At 49.7% G+C, this 12394-nt stretch overlaps 1 protein-coding gene across 1 annotated transcript in view; it reads right to left on the bottom strand.

Annotated features, from left to right (window-relative positions):
• Positions 1 to 1173: 1173 nt before the first annotated feature.
• The window catches only part of PLA2G4F (phospholipase A2 group IVF), a 46754-nt gene continuing 35533 nt past the window's right edge, over positions 1174 to 12394 (bottom strand). Inside the window, exons 20-24 of the mRNA XM_038741075.1 lie at positions 12247 to 12354; positions 7264 to 7455; positions 3184 to 3350; positions 1703 to 1889; positions 1174 to 1484 (exon numbers count right to left, since the gene is read on the bottom strand). Of these exons, the coding sequence (XP_038597003.1) occupies positions 1174 to 1484; positions 1703 to 1889; positions 3184 to 3350; positions 7264 to 7455; positions 12247 to 12354 (965 nt within the window). The remainder of the gene's footprint in view (positions 1485 to 1702; positions 1890 to 3183; positions 3351 to 7263; positions 7456 to 12246; positions 12355 to 12394) is intronic.

Raw genomic sequence — 12394 nt, 5'->3', positions numbered from 1 at the left:
TCCCAAGTGATTAGTACAGAAAGCCCTGTGTCTGAGGGGCTTCCCTCGGTGAGGCGGAGGCCGGGGCCTCACGGCAGTGGGGATCAGCCGCGGACCCCTCCCTCCCCTGCCTGGTTCGTCCCATTTACAATGTCATATAATAATAACAATAATAATGGCATTTATTAAGCACTTACTATGTGCCAAGCACTGTTCTAAGTGCTGGGGAGGCTACAAGGTGATCAGGTTGTTCCACGGGGAGCTCACAGTCTTCATCCCCTTTTTTCAGATGAGGGAACTGAGGCCCAGGGAATAATAACAATAATAATGATCTGATTTGTTAAGCGCTTACTATGTGCAAAGCACTGTTCTAAGCGCTGGGGAGGTTACAAGGTGATCAGGTTGTCCCACGGGGGGCTCACAGTTTTCACCCCTATTTTCCAGATGAGGGAACTGAGGCCCAGAGAAGTGAATTGACTTGCCCCAAGTCACCCAGTGGACCATTGGCGGAGCCGGAATTTGAACCCATGACCTTTGACTCCAAAGCCCGGGCTCTTTCCACTGAGCCACGCTGATTCTCTTGCAATGATCTCTCCCAAGTGATTAGTACAGAAAGCCCCATGTCTGAGGGGCTTCCCTTGGCGAGGCGGAGGCCAGGGCCTCGCGGCAGTGGGGACCAGCCGCAGACCCCTCCCTCATCATCAATCGTATTTATTGAGCGCTTACTATGTGCAGAGCACTGTACTAAGCGCTTGGGAAGTACAAATTGGCAACATATAGAGACAGTCCCTACCCAACAGTGGGCTCACAGTCTAAAAGTCCCTCCCCTGCCTGGTTCGTGCCATTTACAATATCATATAATAATAACAATAATAATAATAATAATGGCATTTATTAAGCACTTACTATGTGCAAAGCACTGTTCTAAGCGCTGGGAAGGTTACAAGGTGATCAGGTTGTCCCACGGGGGGCTCACAGTCTTCATCCCCATTTTCCAGATGAGGGAACTGAGGCCCAGAGAAGTGAAGTGACTTGCCCAAAGTCACCCAGCGGACCATTGGCGGAGCCGGGATTTGAACCCATGACCTCTGACTCCAAAGCCCGGGCTCTTTCCACTGAGCCACGCTGCTTCTCTTCCACTCGCCCCCCGCTGCCCAGCTCCCTGGCAGCCAGAGAGGGAGGGCAGTCCCGAGGTCACCCGGCCCTGGAGGGGGTCGGCCTGGGGGCCCGGGGCCCGGCGTCCACTGCCGCCCGGGAGAAGATGTCCCAGCCCTGACGGGAGAAGGGACCACTCGCCCCGATCCGAGCCCGCCTCCTCCTCAGGCCTAGTTGCAGGGCTTGCCTCAGGCTCCCGGCGTTGTTCAGCACGTTGTAGCGGCTCAATGCCACCAGCCGGTCGAAGTCCCTCGGGCCGTAGGTGAAGTTGGTCGTGCCGTACGGGGAGTCCGGGCCCTCGACGTCAAAGTCCCCGAAGGCCTCGTCCTCGGCCGACTCCCGCTCCACGCCTGATGCCGGCAGCCATCAGGAGGGGAAGGGGTCGGGGTTAGGCCGCTTCCCACTGTCGCCAACCGGCCCCGCGACCCCCCTGCCTGTCCGCAGCTCTCATCGCCCTCCAGGCAGGGCCCTGGTCACTCTCCCGGGCAGCCGGCCTCGCTTGGAGGTTCTGCCAGGGCACCCGGAGGGGGCTTCCTGCTCCCACCCCCACTCCCTGGGCTCCCCTCACCTGGTGCCCGGTGCGTCCGGAACGTGCGGTTCACGAGGGGGAAATGCACCACGATGGGGGCGCGGGGGTCTTCGGCCTCGGCGAACACGTAGCACTCCCGGGGCCGGGCCAGGTCCCCGGGGCCCACCTGGATCCGGGGGAAGGGCAGTGCCCGCTCCTGGCAGTACTTCTCCGTCAGCTGCAGCACCTGTCCGGGGAGAGGACTCAAGCCCCGGCCCAACCCCTCCACGCACCCCTCACAGCTCAGGGGGCACCGACGCTGCCCCGGCGGGCGACCAGAAGTGGGTGGCCAACCCCCTGCGGTTGCTGTGACGAGGAGGAAAGCAGCCACACCGCTGTCAGAAGTCTTGGGCCCAGGCTGACCAAACTCCAGAGTTTAAAGCCCTGGATCTGGAGATATGGGTACCCCCACCCCGGGGTCGTGAGGTCACCCCAAAGTCAGTCAGGACGTCTGCCAAGCTAGCTCTCTTCCTCCCTTCCAAGCCCTACTAAGAGCTCACCTCAATCAATCAATCAATCGTATTTATTGAGCACTTACTGTGTGCAGAGCACTGTACTAAGCGCTTGGGAAGTACAAGTTGGCAACTATAGAGACGATCCCTACCCAACAGTGGGCTCACAGTCTGGAAGACGTCCTCCAAGAGGCCTTCCCACACTGAGCCCCCTTTTTCCTCTCCTCCTCCCCATCCCCCCCGCCCTACCTCCTTCCCCTCCCCACAGCACCTGCATATATATTTGTACAGATTTATTACTCTATTTATTTTACTTGTACAGATTTATTCTATTTATTTTATTTGGTTTATATGTTTTGTTTTGTTGTCTGTCTCCCCCTTCTAGACTGTGAGCCCGCTGTTGGGTCGGGACCGTCTCTATATGTTGCCAACTTGTACTTCCCAAGTCCTTAGTACAGTGCTCTGCACACAGTAAGCGCTCAATAAATACGATTGAATGAATGAATTTTTGTTAATGATGTTCATCTAGCTTTAATTCTATTTGTTCTGATGGTTTTGACCCCTGTGCACATGTTTTGTTTTTGTTGTCTGTCTCCCCCTTCTAGACTGTGAGCCCGCTGTTGGGTCGGGACCGTCTCTATATGTTGCCAACTTGTACTTCCCTAAGCGCGTAGTACAGTGCTCTGCACACAGTAAGCGCTCAATAAATACGATTGAATGAATGAATGAATTTTTGTTAATGATGTTCATCTAGCTTTAATTCTATTTGTTCTGATGATTTTGACCCCTGTCCACATGTTTTGTTTTGTTGTCCGTCTCCCCCTTCTAGACTGTGAGCCCGTTGTCGGGTAGGGACCGTCTCCATCTGTTGCCGACTTGTCCTTCCCAAGCGCTTAGTCCAGTGCTCTGCACACGGTAAGCGCTCAATAAATACGATTGAATGAATGACTCCAGCCACCCCACCTGGGACCCCAGTGTGGTCAGAGACGATGGGGCCTCCCCCAAGGGCTGAGGTGCCAGGGGCTGCACCTCAAAAGGAGCTTCCCAGGAGTAGTCGAAGGACAGGATGACATCCACGTCCCTCTGGGGCCGCAGCACCAAGGGGAAAGGGGAGTTAATGGCGAAGCCGCCGTCCACCAGGTTCAGACAGTCCATCGTGGGGGTCAGTTGGTTGGGGAAGGTGTCCGGGTGGGAGTCTGCAAGACACATGAGAGTCCGTCTCAGCTCCGGCGTAGCCTAACGGAGATCCCTGGAGTCAGACGGACCGGGGGGGGGTTCTCATCCCGGCTTCTGCTGTGCGACCTTAGATAAGTCACTTCACTTCTCTGTGCCTCAGTCCCTCATCTATAAATTGGGGATTAAGACTGCGAGCCCCACGTGGGACAGGGGCCCGATTGGCTTGCTCCCACCCCAGATGAAGACTGCGAGCCCCGCGTGGGACAACCTGATCACCTTGTAACTTCCCCAGCACTTAGAACTGTGCCTGACACACAGTAAGTTAACTTAATAGAGAAGCAGTGTGGCTCAGTGGAAAGAGCAAGGGCTTTGGAGTCAGAGGTCATGGGTTCAAATTCCGGCTCCACCAACTGTCAGCTGTGTGACTTGGGGCAAGTCGCTTCACTTCTCTGTGCCTCAGTTAATTCATCTGTAAAATGAGGATTAAAACTGTGAGCCCCCCGGGGGACAACCTGATCACCTTGTAGCCTCCCCAGCGCTTAGAACGGTGCTTTGCACATAGTAAGTGCTTAACAAATACCATCATCATTATTATTATTATTATTATTCTCTGGGCTTCAGTTCCCTCAACTGGGAAATGGGGATTAAAACTGCGAGTGCCCCGTGGGACAACCTGATCACCCTGTAACATCCCCAGCGCTTAGAACAGTGCTTTGCACATAGCAAGCGCTTAACAAATATCATCATTATTATTGTTATTATTCTCTGGGCCTCAGTTCCCTCATCTGGAAAAAGGGGATGAAGACTGTGAGCCCCCCGTAGGACAACCTGATCACCTTGTAACCTCCCCAGTGCTTAGAATGGTGCTTGGCACATAGTAAGTGCCTAATAAGTGCCATTATTATTATTATTAACAAATACAACTCCCCACTACCGGCCCCCGCTCCCCGACTTCTGTCGCTTCCTAGAAGCCCCGGGGCAGAACAGGATCCACAGGCCTTGAATTTTTGAAGAAGCAGCATGGCTCAGTGGAAAGAGCCCAGGCTTTGGAGTCAGAGGTCATGGGTTCAAATCCCGGCTCTGCCAGTTGCCAGCTGTGTGACTTTGGGCAAGTCACTTTACTTCTCTGGGCCTCAGTTACCTCATCTGTCAAATGGGGATGAAGACTATGAGCCACCCGTGGGGCAACCTGATCACCTTGTATTCATTCATTCATTCAATCATATTTATTGAGTGCTTACTGTGTGCAGAGCACTGTACTAAGCGCTTGGGAAGTCCAAGTTGGCAACATCTAGAGACGGTCCCTACCCAACAGTGGGCTCACAGTCTAGAAGGGGGAGACAGACAACAAAACAAAACATATTAACAAAATAGAACAGAACAAAAACAGAACAACAAAACAGAACAGTGCTTTGCACATAGTAAGCGCTTAATAAATGCTATCATTATTATTATTATTATTATCTTTGGAATTATAAAATGGTACCTTCCTTCCCTGCCCTGCTGAGCAATCAGGAGGCAGGTATTCTGGAGAAGGGGGAGGAGGGTTACGGTCTAGGGCCCACCGTTGGGTAGGGACCGTCTCTATATGTTGCCAACTTGGACTTCCCAAGCGCTTAGTCCAGTGCTCTGCACACAGTAAGTGCTCAATAAATAAATGAAAACAAAACATATTAACAAAACAGAACAGAACAAAAACAGAACAGTGCTTTGCACATAGTAAGGGCTTAATAAATGCTATCATTATTGTTATTATCTTTGGAATTATAAAATGGTATCTTCCTTCCCTGCCCTGCTGAGCAATCAGGAGGCAGGTATCCTGGAGAAGGGGGAGGAGGGTTAGGGTCTAGGGCCCACTGTTGGGTAGGGACCATCTCTACATCAATCAATCAATCAACTGTATTTATTGAGCGCTTACTGTGTGCAGAGCACTGTACTAAGCGCTTGGGAAGTCCAAGTTGTCAACATATAGAGACAGTCCCTACCCAACAGTGGGCTCACAGTCTAGAAACAGTGGGCTCACAGTCTAGAAACTCTATATGTTGCCAACTTGGACTTCCCAAGCGCTTAGTCTGGTGCTCAATAAATACGATTGAATGAATGAACAAGAAGGGGATGGGGGAGAAGGGGAGAGAGGCCCCCATATATGTGGCCAACTTGGACTTCCCAAGCGCTTAGTCCAGTGCTCAATAATACGGTTGAATGAATGAACAAAAAGCGGATGGGGAAGAAGAGGAGAGAGGCCCCCATATATGTTGCCAACTTGGACTTCCCAAGCGCTTAGTCCAGTGCTCAATAAATACGGTTGAATGAATGAACAAGAAGGGGATGGGGGAGAAGGGGAGAGAGGCCCCCATATATGTGGCCAACTTGGACTTCCGAAGCGCTTAGTCCGGTGCTCAATAAATACGGTTGAATGAATGAACAAGAAGGGGATGGGGGAGAAGGGGAGAGAGGCCCCCATATATGTGGCCAACTTGGACTTCCCAAGCGCTTAGTCCAGTGCTCAATAAATACGGTTGAATGAATGAACAAGAAGGGGATGGGGGAGAAGGGGAGAGAGGCCCCCATATATATGGCCAACTTGGACTTCCGAAGCGCTTAGTCCGGTGCTCAATAAATACGGTTGAATGAATGAACAAGAAGGGGATGGGGGAGAAGGGGAGAGAGGCCCCCATATATATGGCCAACTTGGACTTCCGAAGCGCTTAGTCCAGTGCTCTGCACACAGTAAGCGCTCAATAAATATGATTGATGATGATGATATATGTTGCCAACTTGGACTTCAAAAGCGCTTAGTCTGGTGATCAATAAATACGATTGAATGAATGAACAAGAAGGGGATGGGGGAGAAGGGGAGAGAGGCCCCCACAGTCTTTTAGACTGTGAGCCCACTGTTGGGTAGGGACTGTCTCTATATGTTGCCAACTTGTACTTCCCAAGCGCTTAGTCCAGTGCTCTGCACACAGTAAGCGCTCAATAAATACGATTGATGATGATGATGATGATGATGATATATGTTGCCAACTTGGACTTCCCAAGCGCTTAGTCCGGTGCTCAATAAATACGGTTGAATGAATGAACAAGAAGGGGATGGGGGAGAAGGGGAAAGAGGCCCCCACAGTCTTTTAGACTGTGAGCCCACTGTTGGGTAGGGACTGTCTCTATATGTTGCCAACTTGTACTTCCCAAGCGCTTAGTACAGTGCTCTGCACACAGTAAGCGCTCAATAAATATGATTGATGATGATGATATATGTTGCCAACTTGGACTTCCCAAGCACTTAGTCCGGTGCTCAATAAATATGATTGAATGAATGAACAAGAAGGAGATGGGGGAGAAGGGGAGAGAGGCCCCCATATATGTTACCAACTTGGACTTCCCAAGCGCTTAGTCCAGTGCTCAATAAATACAATTGAATGAATGAACAAGAAGGGGATGGGGGAGAAGGGGAAAGAGGCCCCCACAGTCTTTTAGACTGTGAGCCCACTGTTGGGTAGGGACCGTCTCTATATGTTGCCAACTTGTACTTCCCAAGCGCTTAGTACAGTGCTCTGCACACAGTAAGCACTCAATAAATGCGATTGATGATGATGATGATGATATATGTTGCCAACTTGGGCTTCCCAAGCGCTTAGTCCGGTGCTCAATAAATACGATTGAATGAATGAACAAGAAGGGGATGGGGGAGAAAGGGAGAGAGGCCCCCATATATGTTGCCAACTTGGACTTCCCAAGCGCTTAGTCCGGTGCTCAATAAATACGATCAAATGAATGAACAAGAAGGGGATGGGGGAGAAGGGGAGAGAGGCCCCCATATATGTGGCCAACTTGGACTTCCCAAGAGCTTAGTCCGGTGCTCAATAAATACGGTTGAATGAATGAACAAGAAGGGGATGGGGGAGAAGGGGAGAGAGGTCACCCCGTTGTCACCTTTGCAGATGAACTCCTGGCTGGCTAGGTAATCCCTGTGCAGGCAGAGGCCGCGGGTGAAGTTGAAGTTTTTCCCGGCGGAGAAGCGGGACGTGAAGAAGTCCAGCAGGGCCTGAGAGAAGGGGCCATGCGGGGTGGACAGCCGAGTGTCCAGGCACGTTGGGTCCGGCAGCTGGAGCGGCTGGCAAGCTCCTGGGGGAACAGGGGTCAGGGGTCAGGGGTCAGCTCCGGCGGGGTCGGAGGGGTCACCCTGGGGGAGAGAGAGGGCCTTAGCCCGGGCACGGTCTGAGGGGGCCATGTCACCCTGAGAAGGATGGACCGGTCTCGGTGGTGTACGAGGAGGAGTGGGCTTCCCAATAATAACAATAATAAGAATAAGAATAGCATTTATTAAGCGCATACTTGCCCAAAGTCACACAGCTGACAAGTGGTGGAGCCGGGATTTGAACCCCTGACCGACCCATGATTGATTGACAATCAATCAGTCGTATTTATTGAGTGCTTACTGTGGGCAAAGCACTGTTCTAAGCGCTGGGGCTGTTACAAGGTGATCAGGTCGTCCCACGGGGGGCTCACGGTCTTCATCACTATTTTACAGATGAGGTCACTGAGGCCCAGAGAAGTGAAGTGACTCGCCCAAGGTCACACAGCAGACATGTGGCGGAGCCGGGATTCGAACCCATGACCTCTGACTCCCAAGCCCGGGCTCTTTCCACTTGAACCACGCTGCTTCTCTTAAGCGCTCAGTCCAGTGCTCTGCACGCTTGTAAGCACTCGATAAATAAATATTTTATTTTGTTAATATGTTTGGCTTTGTTCTCTGTCTCCCCCGGCTAGCCTGTGAGCCCGCTGTTGGGTCGGGACCATCTCTAGATGCCAATAATAATAATAATAAGAAGAAGAATAGCATTTATTAAGCGCTTACTATGTGCAAAGCACTGTTCTAAGCGCTGGGGCTGTTACAAGGTGATCAGGTTGTCCCACGGGGGGCTCACGGTCTTCATCACCATTTTACAGATGAGGTCACTGAGGCCCAGAGAAGTGAAGGGACTCGCCCAAGGTCACACAGCAGACATGTGGCGGAGCCAGGATTCGAACCCATGACCTCTGACTCCCAAGCCCGGGCTCTTTCCACTTGAACCACGCTGCTTCTCTTAAGTGCTCAGTCCAGTGCTCTGCACGCTTGTAAGTGCTCGATAAATAAATATTTTATTTTATTTTATTTTGTTAATATGTTTGGTTTTGTTGTCTGTCTCCCCCTTCTTGCCTGTGAGCCCGCTGTCGGGTAGGGACCGTCTCTAGATGTTGCCAACTTGGACTTCACAAGCGCTTAGTCCAGGGCTCTGCATGCTGTAAGCACTCGATAAATAAATATTTTATTTTATTTTATTTTGTTAATCTGTTTGGTTTTGTTCTCTGTCTCCCCCTTCTAGACTGTAAGCCCGCTGTCGGTTAGGGACCGCCCCTAGATGTTGCCAACTTGGACTTCCCAAGGGCTCAGTCCAGTGCTCTGCATGCTGTAAGCGCTCGATAAATAAATATTTTATTTTATTTTATTTTGTTAATATGTTTGGTTTTGTTCTCTGTCTCCCCTTTCTAGACTGCGAGCCCGCTGTCGGGTAGGGACCGTCTCTATATGTTGCCAACTTGGACTTCCCAAGCGCTTAGTACAGTGCTCCGCACACAGTAAGTGCTCAATAAATATGATTGAATGAATGAATGAAAGTCACTTCACTTCTCTGTGCCTCAGTTACCTCATCTGGAACATGGGGATTGACTGTGAGTCCCCCGTGGGACAACCTGATCACCTTGTAACCTCCCCCAGAGCTTAGAACGGTGCTTTGCACATAGTAAGGGCTTAATAAATGCCATTATTATTATTATTATTATTATTATTATTATTGTTATTATTATTATTATTATTCTTCAAGGCCCTACCGAGAGCTCACCTCCTCCAAGAGGCCTTCCCAGACTGAGTCCCTTCCTTCCTCTCCCCCTCGTCCCCCTCTCCATCCCCCCATCTTACCTCCTTCCCTTCCCCATAGCACCTGTATAGATGTATATATCTTTGTACATATTTATTACTCTATTTATTTATTTATTTTACTTGTACCTATCTATTCTATTTATTTTATTTTGTTAGTATGTTTGGTTTTTTTCTCTGTCTCCCCCTTTTAGACTGTGAGCCCACTGTTGGGTAGGGACTGTCTCTATATGTTGCCAATTTGTACTTCCCAAGCGCTTAGTCCAGTGCTCTGCACATAGTAAGCGCTCAATAAATACGATTGATGATGATGATGATGATGATTATGGCCTAGTGGCAAAATTCATTCATTCATTCATTCAGTCGTATTTATTGAGCGCTTACTGTGTGCAGAACACTGTACTAAGCGCTTGGGAAGTACAAGTTGGCAACATATAGAGATGGTCCCTACCCAACAACGGGCTCAGCTGGACTTGGGAGCCAGAGGTCACGGGTTCTAGTCCTGGCTCCGCCACTTGTCTGCTGTGTGACCTTGGGCGAGTCACTTAGCTTCTCTGTGCCTCAGTTACCTCATCTGTAAACTGGGGATTGAGCCCGCGATCCCCACATGGGACAACCTGATCACCTTGTATCTACCCCAGCGCTTAGAACAGTGCTTGGCACATAGTAAGTGCTTAACAATACCATTATTATTATTAATAAATATGATTGATCGATTGATTGAGGGGGTTCACTCTGGGGGTGGAGAGGCCAGCCTGGGTGGGGGCTCAAGGGTGAGGATCAGCCTGGGGGCAGAGTCCAAGAGGGAGGGGTTCCCCCTTCTAGACTGTGAGCCCGTTGTTGGGTAGGGACCGTCTCTATATGTTGCCGACTTCCAAGCGCTTAGTACAGTGCTCTGAGCACAGCAAGAGCTCAATAAATGCTATTGAATGAATATGTTGCCAACTTGTCCTTCCCAAGTGCTTAGTACAGTGCTCTGCACACAGTAAGAGCTCAATAAATCCCAGACTGAGCCCCCTTTTTCCTCTCCCTCCCCCATCCCCCCGCCCTACCTCCTTCCCCTCCCCACAGCACCTGTATATATCAATCAATCAATCAATCGTATTTATTGAGCGCTTACTGTGTGCGGAGCACTGGACTAAGCGCTTTGGGAAGTACAAGTTGGCAACATATACAGTCCCTACCCAACAGTGGGCTCACAGTCTATATGTTTGTACAGATTTATTACTCTACTTATTTTACTTGTACATATTTACCATTCTATTTATTTTGTTAATGATGTGCATCTAGCTTTATTTCGATTTATTCTGATGACTTGACCACTGTCCCCATGTTTGGTTTTGTCGTCTGTCTCCCCCTTCTAGACTGTGAGCCCGCTGTTGGGTAGGGACCGTCTCTAGATGTTGCCAACTTGTCCTTCCCAAGCGCTTAGTCCAGTGCTCTGCACACAGTAAGCGCTCAATAAATATGATTGAGTGAATGAATGTTTGTACAGATTTATTACTCTATTTATTTTACTTGTACATATGTACTAGTCTATTTAGTTTGTCAATGATGTGCATCTAGCTTTATTTCTATTTACTTTGATGACTTGACACCCATCCACATGTTTTGTTTTGTTGTCCGTTTCCCCATTCTAGACCGTGAGCCCATTGTTGGGTAGGGACCGTCTCTATGTGTCGCCAACTTGCACTTCCCAAGCGCTTAGTCCAGTGCTTTGCACACAGTAAGTGCTCAATAAATACGATTGAGTGAATGAATGAATGTTTGTGCAGATTTATCACTCTATTTTATTTGTACGCATTTACTAGTCTATTTATTTTGTCAATGATGTGCATCTAGCTTTATTTCTATTCATTTTGACGACTTGACCCCCGTCCACACGTTTTGTTTTGTCGTCCGTCTCCCCCTTCTAGACCGTGAGCCCGCTGTCGGGTCGGGACCGTCTATGTCGCCAGCTTGTCCTTCCCAACCGCTCAGTCCAGTGCTCTGCACACAGTAAGCGCTCAATAAATACGACTGAGTGAATGAATGAATGTTTGTGCAGATTTATCACTCTATTTATTTTATTTGTACACATTTACTAGTCTATTTATTTTGTCAATGATGTGCATCTAGCTTTATTTCTATTTATTTTGACGACTTGACCCCCGTCCACACGTTTTGTTTTGTCGTCCGTCTCCCCCTTCTAGACCGTGAGCCCGTTGTCGGGTCGGGACCATCTATGTCGCCAGCTTGTCCTTCCCAAGCGCTCAGTCCAGTGCTCTGCACACAGTAAGTGCTCAATAAATACGATTGAGTGAATGAATGAATGTTTGTGCAGATTTATCACTCTATTTTATTTGTACGCATTTACTAGTCTATTTATTTTGTCAATGATGTGCATCTAGCTTTATTTCTATTCATTTTGACGACTTGACCCCCGTCCACACGTTTTGTTTTGTCGTCCGTCTCCCCCTTCTAGACCGTGAGCCCGCTGTCGGGCCGGGACCATCTATGTCGCCAACTTGTACTTCCCAAGCGCTTAGTCCAGTGCTCTGCACACAGTAAGTGCTCAATAAATACGATTGAGTGAATGAATGAATGTTTGTACAGATTTATCACTCTATTTTATTTGTACACATTTACTAGTCTATTTTTTTTTTTGTCAATGATGTGCATCTAGCTTTATTTGTATTTCTTTTGATGACCTGACCCCCATCCACATGTTTCTTTTGTCGTCCGTCTCCCCCTTCTAGACCGTGAGCCCGCTGTCGGGTCAGGACTGTCTATGTCGCCAACTTGTACTTCCCTAGTGCTTAGTCCAGTGCTCTGCACACAGCAAGTGCTCAATAAATACGAATGAATGAATGAATAAATACGATTGAATGAATGCCCTGTTTCTCCCCAGGCCCACTGGGGGATCTCTGCAGTAGTGGCCCTCCGCCGAGGTCAACTCGGCCTGTCCTCCCCTGCTGCGGTCTGCTTCAGACGCCCACCCCTCCTCACCCGCCGCTCACCGATAACGTTGACGCTGTCCCTGTAGGAGTCCAGGAATCCAAGGCCCGAGCCCCCCAACTTCTGGGAGACCTCGTCCAGGCTGGCGGCGAAGGCGCTGGCCCAGATCCCTGCCAGACGGGAGGAGCAGAGGGAGAAAAAAGGGAGGAA

Source organism: Tachyglossus aculeatus (assembly GCF_015852505.1).
Source record: "Tachyglossus aculeatus isolate mTacAcu1 chromosome 12 unlocalized genomic scaffold, mTacAcu1.pri SUPER_6_unloc_1, whole genome shotgun sequence".
Classification (NCBI taxonomy): domain Eukaryota; kingdom Metazoa; phylum Chordata; class Mammalia; order Monotremata; family Tachyglossidae; genus Tachyglossus; species Tachyglossus aculeatus.
This window is presented reverse-complemented; position numbering and strand designations above follow the sequence as displayed.